The following is a 27,640-nucleotide window of genomic DNA, read 5'->3' as shown; positions in this document are numbered from 1 at the left end:
TGAAATATTCTTAGTTGGAAATTTTTTTCTTTCAGTACTTTGAATATATCATCCCACTCTCTCCTGGCCTGCAAAATTTCTGCTGAATTCTGCTGATAGCCTTATGGGGGTTAATCTTGTAAGTTACAAACTTTTTTTCTCTTGTTGCTTTTGAAATTCTTTTTGTCTTTGATTTTAGTCAGTTTAATTATGGGTCTTTGAATTGATTGTTTTTGGGACCTGCCTTCATGAACTTGGATATTCACATCCCTTCCCAGATTTGGGAGCTTCTCAGCCATTATTTCTTTAAATCAAATTTCTGTCCCTTTTTTTTTCTCCTTCCTCCTTCTGGAACTGCAATAATGCATAGATTGTTTCCCTTAATGGTATCCCATAATTCACATAGACTTTCTTTACTCTTTTTCATTCTTTTTTCTTTGTTCTCTTCTGGCTAGATAATTTCACAGTTCCTGTCTTTAATCTTTAATCTTGATTTTTTCTTCTGCTGATCAAGTCTGCTTTTGGTACTCTGTTTTACATTTTTCATTTAATTCATTGTAATCTTCAGCTCTAGAATTTGTTTTAATGATCTCTATTTATCTATTAAACTTCTTTTTGTTTGTGTATTTTCCTGATTTTGTTTGATGGTCTGTGTTTTTTTTGTTGTTGTTGTTTCTTCCGGAGCTTTTTAAGAACAATTACTTTGAATATCTATTGGGCAAATCACAGATCTGTTTCCTTGGTCTTGGTTACTAGAAAAAGTTATATTCCTTTGGTGGTACTCAGTTCCCTTATTTTTCATGTTCTTGAACTCTTGCATTGCTGTTTTTGCATTTGAAGAAGCAATCATTTCCTCCATTTTTATTCATTGTCTTTTGTAGAGAAATAACTTCTGTTAGCCCTGTTTGGTATTCTGAAACTCTCTTAGTCCTTTCCTTTGGATGTACCTGCTCCACACTTCTTGTTCCTTTTTGGGGTGTAATTCTTAAGATTGTATGCTTTCTTTCAGTCCCACAAAAATCAAGCCAATTGCTAAGTCTCTTGTGTGCTTTACCTAAGGCAATGGTGAATGCTCAAGTTTCTGTGCTTTCTCCCAGTCCCACAGAGTTGGGTAGCTTCCTGCATATACTCAATAACCATCTGCAAAGGGTTATATTTGTTATTGCACAGGGAGCTGGCCATGGAGTTGGAGAGTAGCTGGGGGAGGTGTGCAGTGTGTTGGGGGTGCCTGTGGGCCATTTGGCAAGATTTGCAGGTAAGATGTCCCCACTGGCTCATGGAGGCTTCCTCAGGGAGTCCATAAAGTGATGAGTAGGATTCTTTGATGTCTTTTGAGAGTCCTGTCTGCTCTCCTAATATCTCCTTCTTACCCTTCAGTTGTGTAGTACACCTCAATATGCTGGATGGGGTGAGAAAGAAATGAGCCTCTTCAGCAGCATCCCATAAAGCTGGGGAAAATCCAGTTGCTCACTCAGATGCTCTTACTTTCCCCCATGGGAGAAATCACAGATCAGGAAGGCCTCTCTTGGCACTGAGCGGGGCTGCCTTATAGGAGGGATAATGCAGGTAGAGTGAAATTGTTCTTTTTACTCTCTTCAGTGCATCCAGTCTCAGATTTTTTTTTCTTCCCACACTGTGTTGGGACTTTTCCACTGGACTCCTGAACTTCCACAAGGTCATTCTTCTTGTCTATGGTTGATTGTTAAAATCAGTTTTCTTTGGTGGAAAAATGGTAGAAAACTCCTATTCCTCCATTTTATGTATGTTACTCTATGATTTTATTACCTTTTTCCCTACAAGTCTTATTTTAGTCATGAATTAGTGTTGAAGTGTGTCATATGCTTTTTATGCAATTAATGTAATTATTTGATTTTTCTTTATTAGATTTAATATGGTAAATTACAGGGCAGCCCGGGTGGCTCAGCAGTTTAGCACTGCCTTTCAGCCCAGGGCCTGATCCTGGAGACCCAGGATAACATTTTGTTTTTTTTGTTTCCCCCCCCTCCCCCCCCCCCCAGGATAACATTTTGTTAAGGATTTTTACATCTATATTCATGAGGGATATTGGCTTATAGTTTTCTTTTTTTTTATACTGTTTTTGATTTTGGTATCAGAGTAATACTGGTTTCATAAAATGAATTGGGAATTTCTTTCCCCTCTTATTTTACGGTAGTAATGGGGTAGTAGTAGTGTTCATTCTTCAGTCATTTGGTAGAATAAAGCAGTGAAGCCATCTAGGTTGGGATTCTTTTCTTTGGAGTTTTAAAATATGAATTCAGTTTCCTTAATGGTCATAGAGCAGTTTAAGCTATTCAAATTATAGTTGATCCTTGAATAACATGAGTTGGAATTGTGTGGGTCCACATTTGTGTGGATTTGTGATAAATACAATATAGTACTGTAAATATATTTTCTCTTATGAGTTTTAAAATATTTTTTCTCTAACTTGATTGTAAGAATAAACTATATAATACTACATACACAATATATGCGTTGATTGTTTATGTTATCAGTAAGATTTCTAGTCAACAGTAGGCTATTAGTCGTTAAGTTTTTGAGAAGTCAAAAGTTATACATGGGTTTTTAACTGTGCGGGGGATTGGTGCCCCTAACCCTGTGTTGTTCAAGAATCAACTGTATATACTTTTATTGATTGGGTTATGGTACTTTATATTTTAAAAGGAATTGGTCCATTTCATGTATGCAGTCTATTTATATAGAGTTTTAGAAATATTCCTTTAATATCTTTTTAATGAATATATAATATCCCATTTCATTCCTGATATTGATAACATGTGTCTCATCTGTTTTTTCCTTTTTCAGTCTTGGTAGAAATTAGTTGTGTTGATGTTTCCAGAGACCAGCTTTATATTTTCTCTATTGTTTTTCTATTTTAAATTTTTTTGATTTCGACTTTTTTTTTGTTCTTTCTGTTTGCTTTGGTTTTATTTTGCTCTTCTCCTAATTTATTGATGAGAGAGCTTAGATTATTGATTTGCAGTTTTATTTTTATTTTTAAATTTATTTTTAAATTTTATTTATTTTTATAAAGTAGGATCAAGAGTCACATTTCTACTGACTGAGCCAGGTGCCCCATGCAGTTTTCTTTTTTGATAAATGTATCTATCTTTTTCTGACTGGCTTATTTCAGTTAGCACAATATACTCTAGATCCATCTATGTTGTTACAAATGGCAAGATTTCGTTTTTTTTGATGGCTAATATATCATTGTGTATATATGTCACATCTCTTTTCTTTTTTTGAAGATTTTATTTATTTGAGAGTGTGTGTGCATGCGTGTGAGGAAGGAGGAGAGGGAAAGGGGCAGGGAGGAAGGGGAATGGACAAGCAGACTCTAAACTGAGCATGGAGTCCAGTGCAATATGGCTTGATCTCACAACCCGGGGATTATGACCTGAGCTGAAAACAAGAGTCAGATGCTTAAGTTTAGCCAACTAAGCTACTCAGGTGCCTGCACATCTTCTTTATCCATTCCTCAGTTGATGAACATTTGGACTCTTTCCCTAAGTTGGCTATTGTTGATAATGCTGCTGTAAACATCACGGTTTATGTATCCCTTTGAATCAGTATTTTGTGTCCTTTGGGTAAAATCCCTAGTAAATGCAATTACTAAGTTGTAGGGTAGTGGGTTTTTGTTGTTGTTGTTGTTGTTCAAACCCGTGGTTTGACCTCTCTGATTTTTTTCCCATTCAGTTTTCCCTCTTCCCCTATGGTCCTCTGCAGTATTTCTTAGATTCCTAATATGAGTGAAGGAACCTCCATATTGGTTTGCAGAGTGGCTCTATCAGTTTGCATTCCGAACAACAGTGTAAGAGGATTCCCCTTTCTCCACATCCTTGGCAACATCTATTGTTTCCTGTGTTGTTAATTTTAGCCATTCTGACTCATATGTGGAATTTAGGAAACAAAACAGATGAACATAGGGGGAAGGAAAAAAAAGAGAGGAAGGCAAAACCATAAGAGACTCATAACCATAGAGAATAAACTGAGGGTTGGTGATGAAGATAGGAGGGAGATGGGCTACATGGTTGATGGGTATTAAGGAGGGCACTTGTGATGAGCACTGAGTGTTATGTGTAAGTGAGGAATCACTAAATTCTACTCCTGAAAGCAATATTATATGTTAACTAACTAGAATTTATTTAAAAAAATTTTTAAAGATTTTATTTATCTAAGAGAGAGAGAGAGAGAGAGAGAAAATGAGCAAGAACAGAGGAAGAGGGAGGAGAAGCAAACTGCCTGCTGAGCAGAGAGACTGATATAGGGCTTGATCCCAGGGCCCTGAGATCATGACCTGAGCTGAAGGCAGACAGTTAACCAATTGAGCCACCCAGGTGCCCCAACTAACTAGAATTTATTTTTTTTTTAATTTTTATTTATTTATGATAGTCACACACAGAGAGAGAGAGAGAGGCAGAGACACAGGCAGAGGGAGAAGCAGGCTCCATGCACTGGGAGCCCGACGTGGGATTTGATCCCGGGTCTCCAGGATTGCGCCCTGGGCCAAAGGCAGGCGCCAAACCACTGCACCACCCAGGGATCCCACTAACTAGAATTTAAATAAAAACTTGAGACAAAAAAAATAATGTACACATTTAATGCCAGTAATTTCCCTTTCAGCATTTCTTTACCTTTGTCCCAAAACTTTGATATATTGTATTGTTGTTTTAATTCAGTTCAGGGTAATTTTTAGATTTACTTTGAAAAGTCCTCTTTGATGCATGGATTATTTAGAAATATGTTTTATAGCCAACATATCCAGATTTTTCTTCTGTTACTTATTTTTTATTTTATTTTTTTTACTTTTTTAAAGATTTTATTTATGCATGAAAGACATACACACACACACACACACACACAGAGAGAGAGAGAGAGAGAGAGAGAGGCAGAGACACAGGCAGAGGGAGAAGCAGGCTCCATGCAGGGAGCCTGACATAAGGGACTGGATTGGATCCCAGGTCTCCAGGGCCACACCCTGGGTTGAAGGCAGCGCTAAACCACTGAGCCTCGCTAAACCGGGGCTGCCCCTCTTATTTTTGTGTGATTGATTTCCAATTTGATTTCACTGTGGTTAAGAAAACATTCTGTGTTTGTTTTTGATTGTTTTAAATTTATTGACATTTGTGTTTTTGCTCAGGAATGATTTATCTTGGTATATGTCTTGTGGGTACTTGAAAAGAATGTCTATCGGCTTTTGTGGAGTGGAGTGTTCTGTGAATGCCACTGGATCCTATTGGTCAATGGTGTTGTTGAGTTCTCTATCATTGTTCTTTTTCTGTTTAGTTCTGTAAGTCTCTATAATTGTGAATTTGTCTATTTTTGTCTATTTCTGTGAGTTTTGATTCTCTTGTTTAGTGCATATACATTTATGATTGCTGTTTTCTTGGTGGTTGACTTTGTATCAGTATATAGTGTTCCTTTTTGTGTCTGATTTTTTTTTTTGTTCTTGAGTCTACTTTACCTAATATTAACTCTTGCTTTTCATTAATTTTTGCATAACATGTTTTTTCATGCTTTTACTTATTTGCCTTTGTTGTTATACTTGTAGTGAATTTTTAAAAAAGATTTATTTTTTTGAGAGAGAGAGCACATTGCAGAGGGGAGGGGCAGAAGGAGAGGGAGAGAGAGAGAGAATGTCAGGCAGACTCCCTACTGAGCATGGAGCTGGACCTGAGCCAAAATTGAGAGTCAAATGCTTAACCAACTGAGCCATCCAGACACCCCTCCATGTTGACATTTAGTACATTCATAGTATTTTACAAGCATTACCACTATCCCAAACCTTTCATCCCAAATTCCCAAACCTTTTCATCACCCCAAACATGGAACCTTATACCCACCATTCCCCTGCCGCCCAGCCCTTGGCAACTACTATCTGTGTTGTCAGATAGTAGAATAGGATTTGCCTATTCTGGATATTTCATATAAGTGAAATAATGTAATACATAGCCTTTTGTGTCTGACTTCTTTTACTCAGTGTAATATTTTCAAGATTCATTATTGATGTGGCATGTATCAGAACTTAATTACTTTTATGGCTGAATAACATTCTGTTGTATGGATATACCACAGTCTGTGTGTCCGCTTATCAATTGATGGAGACTTCAGTTGTTTCTACCTTTGGCTATTGTGAGTAGTGATGCTGGTTATCTCTGATTTTAGTGAAGAATTCACTGTCATTTGAATATTTTTTCCACTAGAGGTAAGGCATTGTTTTCTCTTGCTAATTTTAAGATTTTTTTTTTTTTTGCCTGTAGTATTTAGAAATGTAACTATGTAGTATCTTGATATGTGTGTCTTTTAGTTTATCCTTCTTTCAGTTTGCTATGCTTCTTTAATATGTAGACTTGCCTTTTGCCAAATTTGGGAAATTTTCTGTCATTTTTTTAATTTTAAATTTTATTAGATTTTATTTTTTAGAACAGTTTAAGGTTTACAGAAAAATTGTACAAAGAGTACAGGATTCCCTCTCCCAGTTTCTCCTCCTATTCACATTCTGCATTTGTGTGGTACATTTATTATATTTGGTGAACTAATACTTCTATACTATTAGTATTATTTATCATTTACATTAGGGTTCACTGTGTTATATAGTTTTATGGTTTTGACAAATGCATAATGTCGTGGATCTATCATTACATTGTCATAAGAATAGTTTCATTGCTCTAAAATACCCCATGCTCCACCTATTTACTCCTTTCCTTATTCTCCAGGACTCTTGGCAACCACTGATCTTTTTACTGCCTCTTAAAGAATGCCATTTAATTGGGATCATATAGACTGTAGCCTTTTTAGATTTACTTCTTTCACTCAGCAACATGCAGTTAAGATTCCTCCATGTCTTTCCATGGCTTAATAGCTCATTTGTTTTTTTTTTTTTTCCTTAAGATTTTTTAAAAATAGATTTTATTTATTTGAGGGTGAGAGAGCACAAGAGTGGGAGTGGCAGAGAGAGAGAGAGAGAGAGAGAGAGAGAGAGAGAGAGAGAAGCGGACTTCCCATTGAGCAGAAAGCCTGACGTGGGGCTCAGTCCCAGGACCCTGAGACCATAACCTGAGTTAAAGGCAGACACTGAACCGACTGAGCTACCCAGACGCCCCAAGATTTGATTTGATTTTTTTAAAGATTTTTATTTATTCATGAGAGAGAGAGAGAGAGAGAGAGAGAGAGAGGCAGAGATACAGGCAGAGGGAGAAGCAGACTCCATGTAGGGATCCTGATGTGGGACTTGATCCCGGGTCTCCAGGATCACACCCTGGGCTGAAGGCAGGCGCCAAACCGCTGAGCCACCCAGGGATCCCAAGATTTTATTTTTTAAAGTAATCTCTACACCCATGTAGAGCTCGACCCACCGCCCTGAGATTGAGTTGTATACTCCACTGACTCAGCCATCCAGGCACTCTGATAGTTCATTTCTTTGTATTGTTGAATCCATTGTCTGGATGGACTATGGGTTGTTTATTTATTCACCTACTGAAAGACATCTTGGTTGCTTCCAAGTTTGGCATTAACAAAGTAACTATAAAAACATTTGTGTGCAGGTTTTTGTGTGGACATAAGTTTTCAGCTCACTTGGTCATTACCAAGGAATGCAATTGCTAGATTATATGGTAAGAGTATGTTAGTTTTATAAGAAACTACCCAACTGTCTTCCAATGTGGCTGTACCATTTTGCATTATCACTAGTAATGGGTAAGCGTTCTTGTTGCTCCATATTCTCACTAGGCTTTATTCTGTTCATGCACATTTTAAGCCTTGCCCTTTCCTTCTTTCTTCCTAGGACTTGATGGCAAGAATATTAGATACCTTTTTGTCGTTGCCACAGTCATATAGGCCCCTGAGTCTCTATTCACTTTTTTCAGTCTGTTTTCTCTTTATTGTTTAGTCTCCCAACACTTCTCACATAAAAAGTGTGGGGTTTCCAACACCCAACAACCATTTCTACAACTGTTGGGATACCTACTGGGTTTCCAACAATTCAGTGCAGTTCTGACACTAAGTAGTTAGTGTCAGACCCCACATGTTAAGGGATCAGTCCCACCTTCACTTCAGATGCCAGTCTCAAGTCCTGGGCTTCTCATACTTCTGAACAACCAGTTATAAGTTGAGGGTTCCTATATCCCATTTTTCCATGTTTGGTAATTTTATAGAATAGCTCACAGAACTCAGGAAAACAACTTAATTACTATTATCAGTTTATCATAAAGGATCCAACTTAGGAACAGCCAAATAGAAAAGATGCTTAGGGCAAGGTATGTAGACAAGGACACGGAACTTCTGTGCCCCTTTTTGGCATTTCAACCTCATAGCAGCTTTGTGTGTTCATTACCTTGGAAGCTCTCCAAACCCTATTGTTTGTTTTTTGGGAATTCCATTATGAAGGCATGATTTATTAAATCAGTGGCCCTTGGTGATTAACTCATTCTCCTTAGGGGTTGGAGAATGGAGCTGAAAGTTCCAACCCACTAATCACATGGTTCTCCTGGTATCTCCCATTCTAAAGCTGTATGGGGGCCTACCAAGGGTCATCTCATTAGCATAAATCCCAGTACAATTGAAAGGGGCTTATCATGAATAACAAAAGTTGATGCTTCTCCTATCCTTATCCAGAAATTCCAAGAGTTTTAGAAACTCTTATGTCAGGGATTGGGGATGAAGAAATATATGTTATTGTATCACAATATCACAGTCAGTGTCATTTTAAATTTTTCTGACGTATGGCTCACTGATTTCTTTCCTTTGTCTCCTTTATTCTGCTGTTGAGTGCATCCATCCATCTTTGATTTCTTTGTTGAGACATTTTTATTTCTTTACTGAAATTTTTTTCCATTTGTTTGACACATATTTGTGATTACTCGTGAAACATTTTTATGATGGCTCCCTTAAAATATTTGTCAGATAGTTCTAACATCTTTGCTTTCTTGGTGTTAGCATGTATTGTTTTTTTCCCCATTCTATTTAAGATCTTCCTGGTTCTTGGTATGATAAAACCTGGACCTTTGGGTATTATGTTATGAGATACTGCTTTTATTTAGACTTTTTGCTTTATCTGGCTTTTGTGACAGTGCTGCTGTAGGGGAAGGACAGAATTTGCCTCATTACTGCCATTTGGGGGTTGAAAGTCCATGTTTCCCACTCAGGTTCTCTTGATATTGAAGGGTGCAGGCTCCTTGTTACTGTTGAATAGGTGTGGGAATTCTAGCTTTCCAGTAGTCTTCCACTAATTATTCACTGGCTAGAAAGCATTGTAGAGCCATCTTCTGTGACCCATGTGGCCTCTGATACTACCAGGAGGACGGTGGTGGCCTTGTTATTGCTGAGCAATGGTGAAAGCCCCCACTCTCTCTTAGGCCTCTTCAGACACCACAGGGGAGAATGATGGAGGAGTCTCACTAATGCAGGTTAGGGATAGAAGTTCAGGTAATCTCCACTGCTATTCAATGATTGTGGCTTGTTATTTCCCACTTGGGTAGAATGTCTTAACTCCCAACTTGGCCTTTTCAGACACTATACCAGTGCAGGGTTTGAATGTGTTAATTATAGTTCAATGAGGGTGAAAGTTCAGTCTCTCCTGTTAACCTTGCTTGTGTGGGTAGGAGTTGGGCCATAGCTTTTTCCTTTCTTTCTTTTTTGGTGATGTTTGGAAGCAATATAGTGGTTATTATTGAGATGTTTTCTTTGTTGACAGGTTGACTCTCTCCTGGTTCTTAAGCTAGAGAGAACAGTCCTTTTTTGTCTGTTCCTGTTGGTGTTTCTAAGTTTCTAGCCTTTTCAGCTTCAAGTAGCAGATGTAAAAGGTAAAAGAAAATCTAGGGAATTCACTACTGTGTTTTTTTCTTGCATCTCAGGGTCCCTAGTTGATCTGCCTTTTCTCTCTACCTTTCAGAATCTTCCTTTTTAAAAAACATATTTATTTCTAGGGTTTTAAAAATATATGATGTATATCATATGCTTTGTATATGATATACATGTTATATGTGTGAAATATATGTATATTAATGTATATATTATGTATTTGTCTACAGTTTTTCTTTGTATTTAGCAGGAGGAATAGTGAAAAGTATGTCTCATCCATCTTCCTGAAAGCATACACTAATCCTGTCTTTTTACTTTTTACTGTTCTTCCTTCATAGATAATGCATTGTCATCATTTAGTTTTGGTTGTATGCAGTTGTGTGTTTTATTCTAAGTCCATATTCTCCTGTATTAGGATTCCCCTGTTGGTATAGGTTATTTTTTATTATGGACCAATATATAAAATATATTACTGGTAGACTTCATGTCAGAATCATGGTGCCATAAGATGTCCCTAGTTTTTGTTCTCATTCTCAACAACAAACGTTCTGTATCCATCTACAAACAAAAGTGTTTTGGGGATCTGTAGCATCCTGTGTCATATAACAAGGGACCCAGGAGAAGTCTAACTCATCTGTGCATTGGGTATTAGGCAGACAGACCTCAGTCCCAGCTGTGTACCCTGAAGTGACCCTGGTTGTCATCTTGGAGTTTATGAACACAATCACTCTTGGATGAGAGAACCTTTCTGGATGTCTAGGTTTCTAAGATGAAGATCCAGCACTCTGTTAGAGCAAAAAGTAAGAGTTTGGATACATGGAATAGGTAGTAGGAACAATTTCACTTTACCTGCATCAACTTTACCACAGAGTAGCATAGATTAAGGCTATAGCTCATCTTTTTAGGCCCATGATTTCTCGTGAGGGCAAGAGAGAGCTTGTGAATGAGCATCCAGCTTCTCAGCTCCGCAGATCTTGCCAGAGAGGCTCATTTCTGTTTTTCCCTATCCAGAGTACTAAATTGAGAGTTCCATGACAGAGATGTAGAAAGAGTTTGGGAAAGCGCCACATAGGATTTTTGAGCAGCATTAAAGAGACATAGAACCTACTGTTCAGTAGACTCTATCAAGAAACCCACCCATTAACTGCTGGGAAGGCCCCACCCATGGATTCCCCCACTGGGTCACGAGTATACCTAGTGTTTTGTGTGTCTCACACTACCCCCATCCCCCATGTTGCAGCTGGGTCACTGTGCAATCTTCTTAAGGTAGTGACAAGAACAAGCTTTGGAAGACTGCTCATGAACACACATGGAAAGCAGGCAGAATTTGCAGTCCAGAGACCATAAACTTGAGTTGTAGTGCCATCTCTTCGAAAACACAAGAGAGACTGTCAGCACTCAGCCTGGTGCATTGTAGGATCAATAGAAGGCATTCATGCTGAAGAATTCTGCCCTGCCACAAAAGTGAGCAAGAAGCATGGAGCAGGTTCATGAAAGGCTTGAGAAATTTGCATAATCTCTAGGAAGAATGATGGAAGGTATTTCTATCCTGATGACAATAAAGACTGGAGGAGGTGACTGCAACTTCAAAAGTAAAGACTATAACACAAAACTCCATGAAATATGAAAAACCAAAGAAACCTGTGCCACAATAATCATTCAGTAACTTCATCCAAAGACTTGGAGATCCACAATGTATCTGATAAGGAATTCAAAACTGTTTTAAAGAAATTTAATGAACTAAAGGAAACACTGAAAGACAATTCAATGAAATCAGGAAAGCAATACATTAACAAAATGAAAAAATTATCAAAGAGATAGAAATAATGAAAAAGAACCAAACAGAAAGTCTTGAATTGAAGAATTTAGTGAATGAGATGGGAAAAAATTCAGTAGAGCACCTCAATGGCAGGCTTGATCAAGCAGAAGAAAGAATCAGTAAAATTAAAGACATGGACTTTGAAATGATCTAGACAGAGGAAACCTGAATAGAAAAGAAGAAAAAAAAACAAGAGTGAATAAAGCCTTCATGATTGATGGCAGCTATCAATAGGACCAATTTGTGAATCATTGGAGTTCTGAAAGGAGAAGAGGGGGGAAAGAGACAGGAAACCTATTTAAAGAAATAATGGCTAAGAACTTTCTAAATCTAGGGAAAAATTTGTATATCCAAGTTCATAAAGTTCATAGGTCACCAGACAAATTGAAGAAATCTCCCCCAAGCACATTATAATAAAATTGTCAAAGTCACAGACAAGGAAAACAAGAGAAAAAGCAGCAAGAGAAACAAAGTTTGTAATTTCCAAGGTAACCCCCCGTTAGAATATCAGTGGATTTCTCAGCAAAAATATTACAGGCCATAGAAGCATAGGATATATATTATTCCAAGTGGTGAAAGGGAAAAAAACCTGGCCAACCAAGAATACTTTACCTAGCAAAGCTGTCCTTCAGAAATGGAGGAGAGAGGGGCATATCAGTGGCTCAGTGATTGAGCATCTGCCTTTGGCTCAGTTCATAATCCCAGGGTCCTGGGGTTGAATCCCACAACAGGCTCCCTGTGGGAAGCCTGCTTCTCCCTCTGCCTATGTCTCTGCCTCCCTCTCTATGTCTCTTATGAATAAATAAATAAAATCTTTAAAAAAATGGAGAGATACAAACTTTCCCAGCTAAACTAAACCTGAAGGAAATTATCACAAGTGGACCTGCCTTACAAGCAATACTAGAAGGAGTTCTTCACGCTGAAATGAAAAGACACTAATTAGGAACATGGAAACATGAAAATATAAAACACACTGGTAAAGGGCACCTGGATGGCTTAGTCAGTTAAGGATGACTTAAGTCAGCCTTCGGCTCAGGTCATGATTCCAGGGCCCTGGGATAGAGCCTTACATCGAGCTCCCTGCTCAGCAAAAAGTTACCTTCTCTCTCTCCCTCCCCCTGTTCATTCTCTCTCTCTCTCTCAAGTAAATAAAATCTTAAAAAAAAAAAAAAACCCTAACACACTGGTAAGGATAATTATATAGTCAAAGTTAGAATACTCTAATACTATAACATAATTGTGTATTAACTCTAGTATTAAAAGATGAGAGAATTAAAAAACATAGCTGCAGTAATTTTAAAATATACAATACAATTTTGGTAAATTGTGACATGAAAAAAAAGGGGGAGAGTAAAAGGGTAGAGTTTTTGTATATGATCAAAGTTAAGTTATCAATATAAAATAGTGTTACAAGGGAGATCCCTGGATGACTCAGTGGTTTAGCACCTGCCTTTGGCCCAGGGTGCAATCCTGGAGTCCCGGAATTGAGTCCCGTGTCGGGCTCCTGGAATGGAGCCTGCTTCTCCCTCTGCCTGTGTCTCAGCCTCTCTCTCTGTGTGTGTCTATCATGAATAAATAAATAAATAAATAAATCTTAAAAAAAAAATAGTGTTACAAGATGTGTTACATAGAACCACAGTAAGCACAAAGCAAAAATCTACAGTAGAATCATGGAAGATGAAAGATATGAGAATCAAAGTATACCACTGTGGAAAATCATCAATTCACAAAGGAAAGCAGCAAGAGATGAAGAAAGGAGTAAGGCAATTATGAAAGAACTGGAAACATTAGGTAGTAGTAGTAAGTCTTTACATATTAATAATTACTCTAAATGTAAATGGATTGAATTCTCTAAACAGGACAGATGTGGCTGGATTGATTAAAAGACAAGGCCTAACTAATTGCATGCCGCCTATAAGAAACTTACTTTAACTTTAAGGACACATGTAGGTTGTAAGTAAAGGGATAGAAAAAGATATTTCATGCAAGTGGAAACCAAAAGAGAGTACAGGTAGCTATACTTACATTGGGTAAAATAGACTTTAAGACAAAAACTGTAACTAGAGACCAGCAAGGTCATTATATAATGATAAGAGGATCAACTCAAGAAGATAATAACAGTCATACATAAAGGTGCATCAGAAACTAGTATATTAACATATAATATATTACATACATATTTGAAGGGAGAATTAGATAATACAATAGTAGTATGAGACTTCAGTACTTCCCTTTCAGCAGTAGATAGATTATCTGGACAGAAAATCAAATAAGAATCATGGGACTTGAACTGTACTTTGGACCAAATGAACCTCACAGACATAGAACATTTCATCCACCACCAGCAGCATATACATTCTTCTCAATTGAAGATGGAATATTCTTCAGAATAAATCATATGGACAGGTCACATAGCAAGGCCTAGCGAATTTAAGAAGATTGAAATTTTGCCATGTATCTTTTCAGACCACAATATATGAAAATAGAAATCAATAGTGGGAAGAAAACTAGAAATTTCACAAATATGTGCAAATTAACACAGTTATGAACAACCAGTGAGCCAAACCAATCACAAAGGAAATAAAAAAAATATCTTGACGCAAATTAAAATGGAAACAGCATACCAAAATCTATGGGATGCTACAAAAGCAGTTTTAAGAGGGAATTTTGTAGTAATACATACTTACAATAAAAAAATAGAAAGATGTCAAACAACTAACTTTACATCTCAAGGAACTAGAAAAAGAAGAACAAACTGCTCAAATTTAGTAGGAGGAAGGAAATAACAAAGATCAGAGTAGAAAGAGTGAAAGAGAGACCAGAGAACTATGAAAAGATTAATAAAATTAAGAGCTGTTTTTTTTTTCTCCTAAACAAAATCGACAAACCCTTAGAGAGACTAAGGGATAAAGGAAAGACTCAAATAAAATGAGACATGAAATAGGAAACATTAAGAATAATATCACAGGGACACCTGGGTGGCTCAGTGGTCAGGCGCCTGCCTTTGGCTCAGGTTGTGATCCCAGGATCTGGGATCGAGTCCCACATCAGGCTACCTGTGAGGAGCCTGCTTCTCCCTCTGCTTCTCTCTCTCAGTCTGTGTCTCTCAAGAATAAATAAATAAATCTTTAACAAAAATGATATCACAGAAATAGAAAAGATTGTTAAGAGAATGCCATGAACAATTAATGCCAACAAATTGGATAACCTGGAGAGAAATGGAAGAATGCCTAGAAACCTACCTAGGATGAATCAAGAAAAAACAAAAACTATTTATCATCCAAATAATGAGTAAGGAGATGGCATGAGCGATTAAAATCTTCCAACAAAGAAAAGTCCAGGACTTGATGACTTTCCTGATAAATTCTGCCAAACTTTAAAAAATTAATACCAGTTCTTTTCAAACTCTTCCAGAAAATCAAAGAGGAGGGAACACTTCCAGACTCATTTTTATGAGGCCAGTAAAACCCAAGCCAGATAGGGACATTAAAGGAAAAGAAAAACAAAGGTGATATTCCTGATGAATACAGATGCAAAAATTCTCAACAAAATATTAGCAACTCGAATTTTACAGCACTTTTAAAGGATCATATGCCATGATCAAATGAGATTAATCCAAGGGATGAAAGGATGGTGCAACCTTATCAAACTGATAAATGTTATATATACCTCATTGATAGAATGAAAGATAAAAGTGTTATAATCATTTCAACAGATTCAGAAAAGCATTCAACAAAATGCAACATCCTTAACAAATTGGGTTTAGAAGGAACATAACATAATAAAGGCCATAATATGACAAGTCTATAGGTAACATCATATTCAATGGTAAAAGGTTGAAAATGAGGAACAAAACAAGAGTTCTCACTCTCACCACTCCTTTTAAAGTACTGGAAGGCCTAGCCAGAACAAGCAGGTCAGAAAAGGAAACAAAAGGTATCCAAATCAGAAAAAAAAAAAAGTAAAATTGTATGTGCTTGCTTGCATTTGATACATGTAGAAAATCCTAAAGACTCCACCAAAAAACTTAAAACTAATGAACAAATTCAGTAAAGTTGCAGGATACAAAATTAACACACAGAATTTAGTTGTATTTCTGTTCACTAACAGTGAAATATCTGAAAAAAGAAAGGCAACAGTTCTGTTCGAAATAGCACTGAAAGCAAGCAGAAACTTAGGAATAAATCTAACCAAGGAGGTGAAAATCCGTACATTGAAAACTATAAAATGCATTACTGTAGTCCAGCTGCTGATGGCCTTGTGTGGTATAGATTGGTGGTGGTGTAGGCCAGAGAATATAAAAAATTAAGGATTTGTATTTTATTTCAAGGGAGTTTAATGCATCAGGAGAAGGAATGAAGTGCTGATTAGAAAACTCAGTTGTTTTTATTTTTATTTTTATTTTATTTTTTTTAGGATTTTATTTATTCATGATAGAGAGAGAGAGAGAGGCAGAGACACAGGCTCCATGCCAGGAGCCCAATGTGGGACTCGATCCTGGGACTCCAGGATCACGTGCTGGGCCAAAGGCAGGTGCTGAACCGCTGAGCCACCCAGGGATCCCCAACTCAATTGTTTTTAAAAACAATTCATTTTTTATCTTTTAGGAATTTAAATCAAATTATAATAAATATCCAAATGGAAACTCTAATGAAAGAGTGAAAGAAGAAATTTTTGTTGTTGATTTTTTTAAAGATTTATTTATTCATGAGAGAGAGAGAGGCAGAGACAGACATAGGCAGAGGGAGAAGCAGGCTCCCTGCAGGAAGCCTGATGTGGGACTCTGTCCCAGGACCCCAGGATCAAGCCCTGAGTCAAAGGCAGACAGGCTTTGACCTCTGAGCCACCCAGGTGTCCCAAAGAAGAAATGTTTATATAAACTTCTGAATTTACTCATTCTTGTGAATATAAATGTTAGCCAGAGTCTGAGAATTGTTTCTCTAGCTCAGAGCTGGATTACATGTAAGCTGTTGGTTAGGTGATATTGTTGGTTTTATAGATACATACCAAACTCTGTACATAAGTCTGTATCATGAGAATGATTAGACAGAATATTTCCAATCCATAACTTAAAAAATCTTTTTGATGGTTACCTAAGATCACAGTTTTCCCCTGAGGATAGACAATGAAATTCCTATCTACTGTATATAGTTTGTGCAACTTTGAATTCTTTTTTTTTTTAAATTTTATTTATTTATTCATGAGAGACAGAGAGAGAGAGAGAGAGAGAGAGAGAGGCAGAGACACAGGCAGAGGGAGAAGCAGGCTCCATGCAGGGAGTCTGACGTGGTACTTGATCCTGGGACTCCAGGATCACGCCCTGGGCTGAAGGCAGCACTAAACCACTGAGCCACCCAGGCTGCCCTGCATTCTTAATATACAAGGTAGTTGCTACATTAAGAGATCTACTGTATTATTGATAGAGTACTTCCATGCTGAAATCTGGCTGCTATTTTAGTATATATGAGATATTAATTACAAATTTCCTTTTCTAATGAGAAATCTTTTCTCTTTTACAGGGGATCTTTCCTGCAAATTACATTCACTTGAAAAAGGCAATTGTCAGTAATAGGGGGTGAGTAGTTGGCCTTACTAAATTTATTTATAATTTTTATAGGTTGCAGAGGAAGGCTAGCTTTCTTTTTGGTTTGTAGTATAAAATATGCTATTAACTTGTTTTCTTACCAAAAATAAATTTACTTTATCATATATATATAATTCTGAGGACATAACTATTTCTTAAAATACTGACAATTTTAATCTGTTTTCTTGTATACTGGAAAGGTAACTTGTGTTTTTGTGAATTTTATAAAAACAATTATGCATGCAGTATGTTTTTTACAGTTATTTACATTTCAGGAATAATTTCTGATAGGATAACAAGTGCAATCTCTGAATAGAAGACAGACAAGATGTAAATATATCAAAATGTTAATAACATTTGTTATTTTTGCACATTCAGATTATGAGTGATTTTTAGAAATTCTTTACCATCATGCCTTCATGTTAAAAGTAATAAATATGTATTATTATAAAATTGTGATTTTATTTTTCAAAATTTATAATTTTAAAATATAAAATTTAAGGTACTATCTAAGTATGGTAGCTTTTGGTTCTAGAAATATTTTTGAACAGGTTGAGAAAGCATCAGTTTAGTTAAGGGTGAGTCAGGAAAAGAGACTCTTGCAAGTTACTTTCTAAGATAGAATTTAATGTAGGGAATTGTTTACACACATGCTTAAGAAGTGAAAGGAAAAAAAGAGGAAATAGATAATAGTTCTGTCTGTTAAGTAATAAATAGTAATAAATAGAACCCAAAATAATAACTGCATAAAGAAGTCTCTAATGGCTGGGGAAACAAAAGATGATGGATTGTGGATACCAGAACTCAGGAAGATGGATCTTGTTGAGACACTTGAGCTCAGATTCTGAGGAAAGGGCATCACATGGCTGCTGTTGGTATGTATGAAGAAGAGCAGTGAGGCTGTTTCTGGGAATACCAAAAGAAACTGGAGGCTGGAACCAATTTTCTCTAGTGGAACAGTTTATGGGAAACTCTTAACTTCCTTTTCCCCAGTATCTTTCTAGTGCTCCCCACCAGACAAAGGAGCTTGAGAGCAAATCCCAGCCTCAAGAGTCAGTGCTTAGAAGGGTGTATTTAGAGATAAGAAGTATTAGTAAATGACTGGTATGCCTTCTAAGATAAAATTTGTTTTTGAGGAATAGTAAGACTATAACTAGTAAGATTCTTATATGAATGCATGACTAGCATACTTTTTATTGTTCCCCTTCTTTTATAAAATATCAGAGATACAAGGATATAGAGACAGGAAACTTGAAAGTCCTCTTTTAGTGAACCTTTGCAACATATAATATGCTACTTCAAATTTATAGGTAAGAATTGCCAAAAGCATCAAGATTTGTTAGAAGTTGTGTGGAAAAAGGAAAAGGGAGTGCCTAGATCAGGATCAGGAAGGCATGTATTTCTAAAATACATTTTCTGAATGTGAATAGTTCAACTTGAAACACAAAAATATTATCTCTGACTTATAACACTTAGTTCTGTAATGAGACTGATGAGAGCTGAAATGTGGCAGAAACAACATGAAGGGGAGATGAGAAAAGGAGATAGAATGTTTAGGGATCTAGAAATACAGTGCTTTAGTAAATGCCAGCAAAATCATACACTTCCTGATAACAAGATACTCATCTTAAATCCAGGAGCACTGTTTCTATTTATAATACTTGTAAAGGAAGTTTGGGACCACTTTGTTAGCAGAAAAATCCGTACCTAGATTCAGTTTGTTTCAGGAAGGCAGATAAACAGTCTTTGTGATGTCCAGAATAAGATTTCTAAAATCTGAAAAAAAAGTATTAAAAAAAAACATCTTCGGGTGTTGAAAAGCAATAAATGTATAGGTGGATCTTTTTTTTTTCCTCGTTTTTATTTAAATTCCAGTTACCATACAGTGTAATAGTAGTTTTGGGCGCAGAATTTAGTGATTCGGCATACAATGCCCATTGGTCATTACAACAAGTGCGCTCATTAATTCCCATCATCTATTTCACCCATCTCCCCAGCCCCCTATACTCTGGTAGCTGTTGGTTTGTTCTCTGTAGTTAAGAGTCTGTTTCTTGGTTTTCATCCTCTTTCTTTCTCTTTTCTTTAAATATAGGGAGGATCTTGAGGAACTTTGATTCTTGAAGGAAGGGATGCATATGGGAAGAGTTCATGTTTATTTTGGCTTTTTTCCACAGAGAATTTTTTAGTTTACTATGATGTGGTGGAGCAAGCAGATCCCAAACAGAAAGTAGTAGTCTTTCTGGGATGAGGAAACAGACATTGGAGTTTGGAACTCTCAGGGGAACTGATAAGAAGTAAGAGGTTAAAACCCAGAAAGGAGAGAACCTCAGAGAATAGGACCTTAATCTGCTTACAGACTCCCCCTAAGTAATAGAATGAGTTTTAGCTTCTTTTGGGCTGTGTTAGACTCAAGGAATCTTAGTAGAAAAGTACAGCTAACAAACTGAGTGGACCTTACCAGCCACATAACATAGATGAGAAAAATATTGATGAGTTCAAGGACTGGAAAGTTATAGGGGCCTTGGTAAAACATTTCTTTCTCTTGAGCTCCCTAAAGGAATATCCCCTAAATGTAGGGTCATGCTCTTGGATAAAGGACAAACCAAAGGTATGTGGGCAAAAGTGAAATAGCCCAGTCCTAACAAAGTATAAACCTCTGAAAACACACGGGATGTTAGAAGAACATAAAAACACTCAATACGGTCATCCAGAAATAGCAACTGTAATGGGTTAGTGTATTTCCCATTTTTTTTTTCTCCATGGTAGTTTTACTCTGTTCCCTGTAATAAGCTAATTATCCTTTATCCTTCTTTCCCCATGCTTAATAATATTACCTTGATGGTATATCTTTTTTTTTTTTTTTTCTTTCTTAGTTCCTATGACTATTCCTGTTTTCATTCTTCCTCTTGGGCTCCCCTTTGTTATTCTTCTCAGACTCCTACTCCTCTTCCAAGCCCTTATACTGTTGATTCATGAGCTTTATCTCTACTCTAATCATTTATGTGAAAAGCATGCCTGTCTTGTCTGGGTAGAATAAGGCAGATGGTTTAATTACGGATGTAGAGGTGAGATCAGTAAAAGGAAATAAGTTGAGTAAGAGGATAAATATTGTAGGGGATTGTAGGCCATGTGAGGGGAGGTCTTTTATTGAATGAGCCAGGAAGCCACCAAAAACTTTCAGAAAGAAAAGGGATATATTTTATTTAATTTTAAATGTATTATTCTGGGCTGTTTTGTTGAAACTAGAACTATATTGGGACAAAGTTAGAAGCAGAGAGACTTGGTAGAATATTACACTAGTCCGTGGAAGACAAAATGATAACTTGAATTCATGTGTTCACTGGAGTGATAAGAAGTGGTAAGGTGCAGTATATATTTTGAAGTTAGAGCTGAAAGGATTTGCTGAGCATGTAGAGACAAAGAGGAATTGAAGATGACTCCAGAGTCTTTTGTCTTAATAACTGTGAGGATGTGGTTGCCATTCACTGAAATGTGGATGTTTGGGAATGGATGTTTAGGAAAGAAATTGAAGGATTCAATTTTCGACAGGTTAAATTTGAAATGATCCTTAGATACTCAGGTGTCAGGTAAGCAGCTGACTATGTGAATGTGGAGTTCTGGGGAGATTTTGGAGCTTCAGACTCCATGATTTGGAATCATCAGCTTTCAAACAATATTTAAAGGTACAGGGCTGGATAAGAACAGAAAAGGAATTACTACAGATGAAGAAGAAGCAAGGTGAAGAGAGAGTACTGGGGAACTGTAGTATTTAAAGATAGGATAAAGAGGAGAATCTGTCAAAAGAATCTGAAAAGTTGGGATCCCTGGGTGGCACAGTGGTTTGACGCCTGCCTTTGGCCCAGGGCGTGATCCTGGAGACCCGGGATCGAATCCCACATTGGGCTCCTGGTGCATGGAGCCTGCTTCTCCCTCTGCCTATGTCTCTGCCTCTCTCTCTCTGTCTCTCTGTGAGTGACTATCATAAATAAATAAAAATTAAAAAAAAAAAGAATCTGAAAAGTTGTGGCCAGGGAAGTAGATAATGTAACAGTAGTGTCTTGGAGACTAATCAAAGGAAATAATTAGAGAGTGGATTAATCAAATATGTCTGGTGTTGTTGAAGTTGAGTAAGACTGAAGATCTTGTTAGCACTTCACGTATAGTGGTAAGAGTGAAAACCTGATAAAAGATTTGACAGAAAATGAAAGAAGAGGAATTAGAATATAGTAAAGACTCCAGTTATGGCCCTTAAACCATAACTGATGGCGGATGGCAACATACTTGGTTTGGGGATAATTTTTCTGTGTAGTCCTTTTAGAAGAATCATCTAGGGCACTGGTGGCTCAGTCAGTTAAGCATCTGACTCTTGATTTCGGCTCAGGTCATGATTTCAGGGTCATGAGATCGGGTTCTGCATTTGGCCCCATGGTCAGCAGGGAGTCTGCTTGAGATTCTCTCCCTCTCTGCCCCTCCCCCTGCTCTCTCTCTCTCTCTCTCTCTCTCTCTCTCACACACACACACACACACACACTCAAATCTTTAAAGAAATCATCTGATTCAAAGTAAGAGAAAGACAAATATATGATTTCACTCACATGAGGAATTTAAGAAATAAAACAGATTAATATAGGAGAAGCGAAAGGAAAATAAGATAAAAACAGAGAAGGAGGCAAACCATAAGACACTCAACTTTAGAGAACAAAATGAGGGTTGCTGGAAGAGGGGTATGCAGGGGATGGGCTAAATGAGTGATGGGCATTAAGGAGTGCACTTTTCAGGATGAGCATTGGGTATTATTATATGTAAGTGCTGAATCATTAAATTCTGCTCCTGAAACCAATACTATGCTATATGTTCACTAATTTGAATTTAAATTAAAAAAAATTATCTGATTCTTAACTATTATTTTATTTTGAGAAATTTTAAATCTATACAGAGGTTACAAGAATAATATAAGTAGCACTTATATCCATTTCCATAGATTCACTGGTTACCATCATTTTGCCATATTGAGCTTCCCTAACCCCTGCTTTTAATATAAGAGTAAATTTTAGACATTATAAGACTTCACTGTTAAATACTTGAGTATGTATCTTCTAAGAAAAAGACATTCTTTAACATAATCACAGTATAATATACTCAAGAAATTTAATGATACAAATAGTACTATAAAATACCTAGTTCAAAAAAAATACCTAGTTCATATTCAAATATCCCTAATTTTCCCAAGAACGTCCTTTATAGCTGTTTTGTTTGTTTGCTTTTTTTTGGTGGGGTTATGGTCCAAGATCCAATCAAGAATTAAGTATTGTCAGGCTTCCAGTTATGGAATGAATAAGTCATGGGGAAAAAAGATACAACACAAAGAATATAGTCACTGTAAAAGTGTTGTATGGTGACAGAACTTGTGGTGAGCATAGCATAATATATAGAGATGTCGAATCACTATGTTGTACATCTGAAACTAATGTAACATTCTGTGTCAACTATACTCAAATAAAAAAATTTAAATTTTCATTATTGGTGTATAGAAATGCAACAGAAAAGCTCTCAGTTTTTTCCCATTGAGGATGAAGTTAGCTCTGGGTTTTTCTGTATGTGGCCTTTATTATGTTGAGGTATGTTTCCTCTAGACCTACTTTGTTGAATGTCTTTATCATGAATATATATTGTACTTTGTCAATTTTTTTTTATCTATTGAGATCATACAGTTCTTATCCTTTCTCTTATTAATATGATATATAATGTCGATTGATTTGTGGATATTGAACCACCCTTGCAACCCCGGAATAAATCCTACCTGATCATGGTGAATGATTCTTTTAATGTACTGTTGGACTATATTTGCTAGTATTTTGTTGAGAATTTTTACATCTATGTTCTTCAGGGATATTGGCCCCGGTTGCTTTTTTAGTGGGGTCTTTGTCTGGTTTTGGAATCTGGGTAGTGTTGGTCTCATGGAATGAATTTGGAAGTTTTCCTTCCATTTCTGTTTTTTTTTGTTTTTTTTTTTTTTTTTTGGAACGGTTTCAGAAGCATAGGTATTAACTCTTTAAATGTTTATAAAATAAATGATTAAGTGTAAATGGATTCTGTGACTAAGTGGAAATTGACAGTTGTGTTGCTTTGACAGGTTGTAAAGGTAAGTCCCTCACAGCTTGAGACCTTCCAGAGACCACAATGCAGGGCCACCCCTTTAACAGGAAGAGTGCACAGGAACCCCTGGGAGAGAATGGATTTGTGTGTCTAGATTATGTTACTCATTTGAAATATGGGAAATCTCTGAGTCAGCACCATAGAATAACAGCAGTTTATGATCTTTTATAGTACCAAGGTTTGTCTAATCTTTGGGTAGCAAGTATTGAGTACAATGTAAAATGGCAGGCTCTAAATGGCTTAAAAATATGCTTATTTGGATTATATTAAAAGCAGTTGGATGTATAGAAATTTTGGTACTTGTGGGCTCTGAGCTAATGGTGTTTCCTTGCTGTGAAGAAGTAAATAGCATAAGGGCCCAATATAGAGGTCACTTTCACACATTTATGTAACACCATTACATTTGAAACACTTATAAATATTTTTTTTATTTTGAATTGTGGAAAATTAGTCATTCGAATTAGGAATGGCTAACTTCTGTAGTTTTAGGAATTGTCAGTTTTACTGATCACTAACCAAATTTCAGTTTAATTGAAAAATAATTGGATGATGGGCATTGAGGAGGGTACTTGATGTAATGAGCACTGTGTGTTATATGCAACTGATAAATCACTAAATTCTACCTCTGAAACTAATTTAAAAAAAAAGAATAAAAGGAAAAATATATCTTTTATCCCAGAAAAAAAGCTTCTAAATCTAGGGTCAAATTATAATGGACTAAATTTATTTTAGGAGGGAGATACCAGATATTACAGATAGGCCAGTGACATACTCTTATGTTCTTTCTGTTCAAGGAATTATTCATGTTCATATTAATTTTTGGATATTTCTTCTTTAGTCTGGTTTAATGAGCCTGGTTTCAAAGTGGAGTGAGTGTGTGTGGGAGGATATACATAGGAGCATACATGTGCCATATAAGGAGCACATAGAACAACATCAATTTCCTCTAAATGTTCCACTTTCCCTCTTTATTAGATAATTTTCATCAGCTTACAACTTCTTGAACTCATTACTTGTTTTTTTTCACAGCAAAATTTCTCAAGAGTGGCTATGCAACAGTGCTTATTGAATATGAATAAGTATATTTGGTACATTATGTTCATTTTTGCCTTCTTTATAGTTTTTATTTTTAAAAACACATACATATAATTCTGTAACAAAACTTACTTATACCACTAGAGTAAAATAAGCAAAGCCTGTTTATGGGAAAACCAGAACAAAGTTAATTGTATTTGTAGTTGGTTGAACATCTGTCCAGGAATGTTTATCACTTCTTTCTTTGTGCCAGTGATCTATTACACTTCTATTAGTTCCTACTTGTGTGTCTTCATCTTCAGCTCATTCTCTGAAATGTATACATACTTAGTAAAACATAATGGGTAAATGAGTAAGTTAGAGACTTTAATAATTTGATACTAATATAGTAGGTTTCTGATGGCAAACAATGGGATGTAACCCTAATCCATAGCCATATTAAATAAAAACAACTAGATGAGGAGTGCCTGAGTGGCTCAGTTGGTTAAGAGTCTGACTCTTGATTTTGGCTCAAGTCATGATCTCAAGGTCCTTGGGATTGAACCCTGGGTTCAGTAAAGAGTCTGCTTGAAGATTTCTCTCCCTCTCTCTCTGCCCTTCTCTGCCACTTGTGCATACTTTCTCTAAATAAACAAGTAAATCTTTAAAAAATAAGTAAATAAAAAATGAATAAAAAACTAGATGACCTAGAAATAGAAATTAAAACTTTTCCTTAAAATTATTAGAAAGAAAAAAAATTATTAGAAAGATCTAACATAGCTCACAGAATGAAAGGAAAAGATAAGATACCAGGAACAAAAGGATAAAAGCTAGAACAGTTCTGTAAATCTGGATACAGCAACTTACTTAATGAACAGTATCTTTGGATGCCAATCTTCAAGTTTTACTATTTTCCTAACCGTATGGCTCTTTTTGACATTCACATTATCAGGAAAGTGGCAGAAGAGCAGAGATTGGGTTGTGTGTATGCAATGGATTTAATAGTTGCAAAAAAACCCAAACAAAAAAAAACCCACAACCCATTTGATTAAATCATTACTCATTTAAACCACATATTTTGGGAGGAGGGGCAAGATGGCGGAGGAGTAGGGTCCCCAAATCACCTGTCCCCAACAAATTACCTAGATAACCTTCAAATCATCCTGAAAATCTACAAATTCGGCCTGAGATTTAAAGAGAGACCAGCTGGAATGCTACAGTGAGAAGAGTTCGCGCTTCTATCAAGGTAGGAAGACGGGGAAAAAGAAATAAAGAAACAAAAGGCCTCCAAGGGAGAAGGGCCCCGCGAGGAGCCGGGCTGAGGCCGGGGTGAGTGTCCCCAGGACAGGAGAGCCCCGTCCCGGAGAAGCAGGAGCTGCACCAATCTTCCGGGGGGGGGGGGGGAGGCGCCCGCAGGGAGTTAGAGCAGGACCCAGGAGGGCGGGGATGCCCTCGGGCTCCCTGGGACACTAACAGGCATCTGTGGGCGCTCGCAGGAGAGTGCGCCGAGCTCCCTAAGGGCTGAAGCACGCATGGCGGGACCGGGAGCAGCTCGGAGAGGCTCGGACGGCGGCTCCGCGGAAGGGGGCCGCACGGCCGGGAGCGCGAATCCAACAGCGCAGGCCCGGGAGCACAGGGCGCCGGGACACAGCCCAGGATCCGGCCTCCCCCCGGGACAGGCAGAGGCCCGGAGGGCGCAGGACAGCAAGGACGCTCCTGCCCCCGAGCTGAGCAGAGAGCGGCCCTGCCCCGGAGCCTCCAGGCCCTGCAGACGGAGAGCCCCGGAGTTAACTTCGGGTGCTGAATCCAGGTTTCCAGAGCTGCCGTAGCCATTGTGGCTGTTCCTCCTGGGGCCTCACGGGGTAAACAACCCCCACTGAGCCCTGCACCAGGCAGGGGGCAGAGCAGCTCCCCCAAGTGCTAACACCTGAAAATCAGCACAGCAGCCCCTCCCCCAGAAGACCAGCGAGACGGACAAGTTCCAGGGGAAGTCAAGGGACTTAAAGTATACAGAATCAGAAGATACTCCCCCGTGTTTTTTGTTTTTTAGGGTTTTTTTTTTTGTTTTTTTTCTTTCTTTTTGATTTCTGATTGCTTCTCCCACCTCTTTTTTTCACCTTTCTTTCTTTTTCTCTTTTTCTTCTCTTTTTTCCTTTTTTTTTCTTCTTTCTCTTTCTTCTTTTTCTCTTTTCTTTCCTTCTCTCTCTCTCTTTTTCTCCTTTTCCCAATACAACTTGTTTTTGGCCACTCTGCACTGAGCAAAATCACTAGAAGGAAAACCTCACCTCAAAAGAAACAATCAGAACAGTCCTCTCTCCCACAGAGTTACAAAATCTGGATTACAATTCAATGTCAGAAAGCCAATTCAGAAGCACTATTATACAGCTACTGGTGGCTCTAGAAAAAAGCATAAAGGACTCAGGAGACTTCATGACTGCAGAATTTAGATCCAGTCAGGCAGAAATTAAAAATCAATTGAATGAGATGCAATCCAAACTAGAAGTCCTAACGATGAGGGTTAACGAGGTGGAAGAACGAGTGAGTGGCACAGAAGACAAGTTGATGGCAAAGAGGGAAACTGAGGAAAAAAGAGACAGACAATTAAGAGACCATGAAGACAGATTAAGGGAAATAAACGACAGCCTGAGGAAGAAAAACCTACGTTTAATTGGGGTTCCCGAGGGCGCCGAAAGGGACAGAGGGCCAGAATATGTATTTGAACAAATCATAGCTGAAAACGTTCCTAATCTGGAAAGGGAAACAGGCATTCAGATCCAGGAAATAGAGAGATCCCCCCCTAAAATCAATAAAAACCGTTCAACACCTCGACATTTAATAGTGAAGCTTGCAAATTCCAAAGATAAGGAGAAGATCCTTAAAGCAGCAAGAGACAAAAAGTCCCTGACTTTTATGGGGAGGAGTATTAGGGTAACAGCAGACCTCTCCACAGAGACCTGGCAGGCCAGAAAGGGCTGGCAGGATATATTCAGGGTCCTAAATGAGAGAACATGCAACCAAGAATACTTTATCCAGCAAGGCTCTCATTCAAAATGGAAGGAGAGATAAAGAGCTTCCAAGACAGGCAGGAACTGAAAGAATATGTGTGTGACCTCCAAACCAGCTCTACAAGAAATTTTAAGGGGGACTCTTAAAATTTCCCTTTAAGAAGAAGTTCAGTGGAACAATCCACAAAAACAAGGACTGAATAGATATCATGATGACACTAAACTCCTATCTGTCAATAGTAACTCTGAAGGTGAACGGGCTTAATG

At 37.4% G+C, this 27,640-nt stretch overlaps 1 protein-coding gene across 34 annotated transcripts in view; it reads left to right on the top strand.

Moving 5' to 3' along the window:
* The window catches only part of DOCK3 (dedicator of cytokinesis 3), a 523,288-nt gene that overhangs the window by 146,788 nt on the left and 348,860 nt on the right, over nucleotides 1-27,640 (top strand). For 33 of the 34 annotated variants that reach the window (XM_072720925.1, XM_072720928.1, XM_072720921.1 and 30 more), the window contains exon 4: nucleotides 17,134-17,189. In XM_072720925.1, the coding sequence (XP_072577026.1) occupies nucleotides 17,134-17,189 (56 nt within the window). Of the gene's footprint in view, nucleotides 1-72; nucleotides 119-17,133; nucleotides 17,190-27,640 lie in introns of those variants that run through there. The other variant, XM_072720907.1, reaches the window with a different exon arrangement.

This window comes from Vulpes vulpes, chromosome 9 (assembly GCF_048418805.1).
Source record: "Vulpes vulpes isolate BD-2025 chromosome 9, VulVul3, whole genome shotgun sequence".
NCBI lineage: Eukaryota > Metazoa > Chordata > Mammalia > Carnivora > Canidae > Vulpes > Vulpes vulpes.
This window is presented reverse-complemented; position numbering and strand designations above follow the sequence as displayed.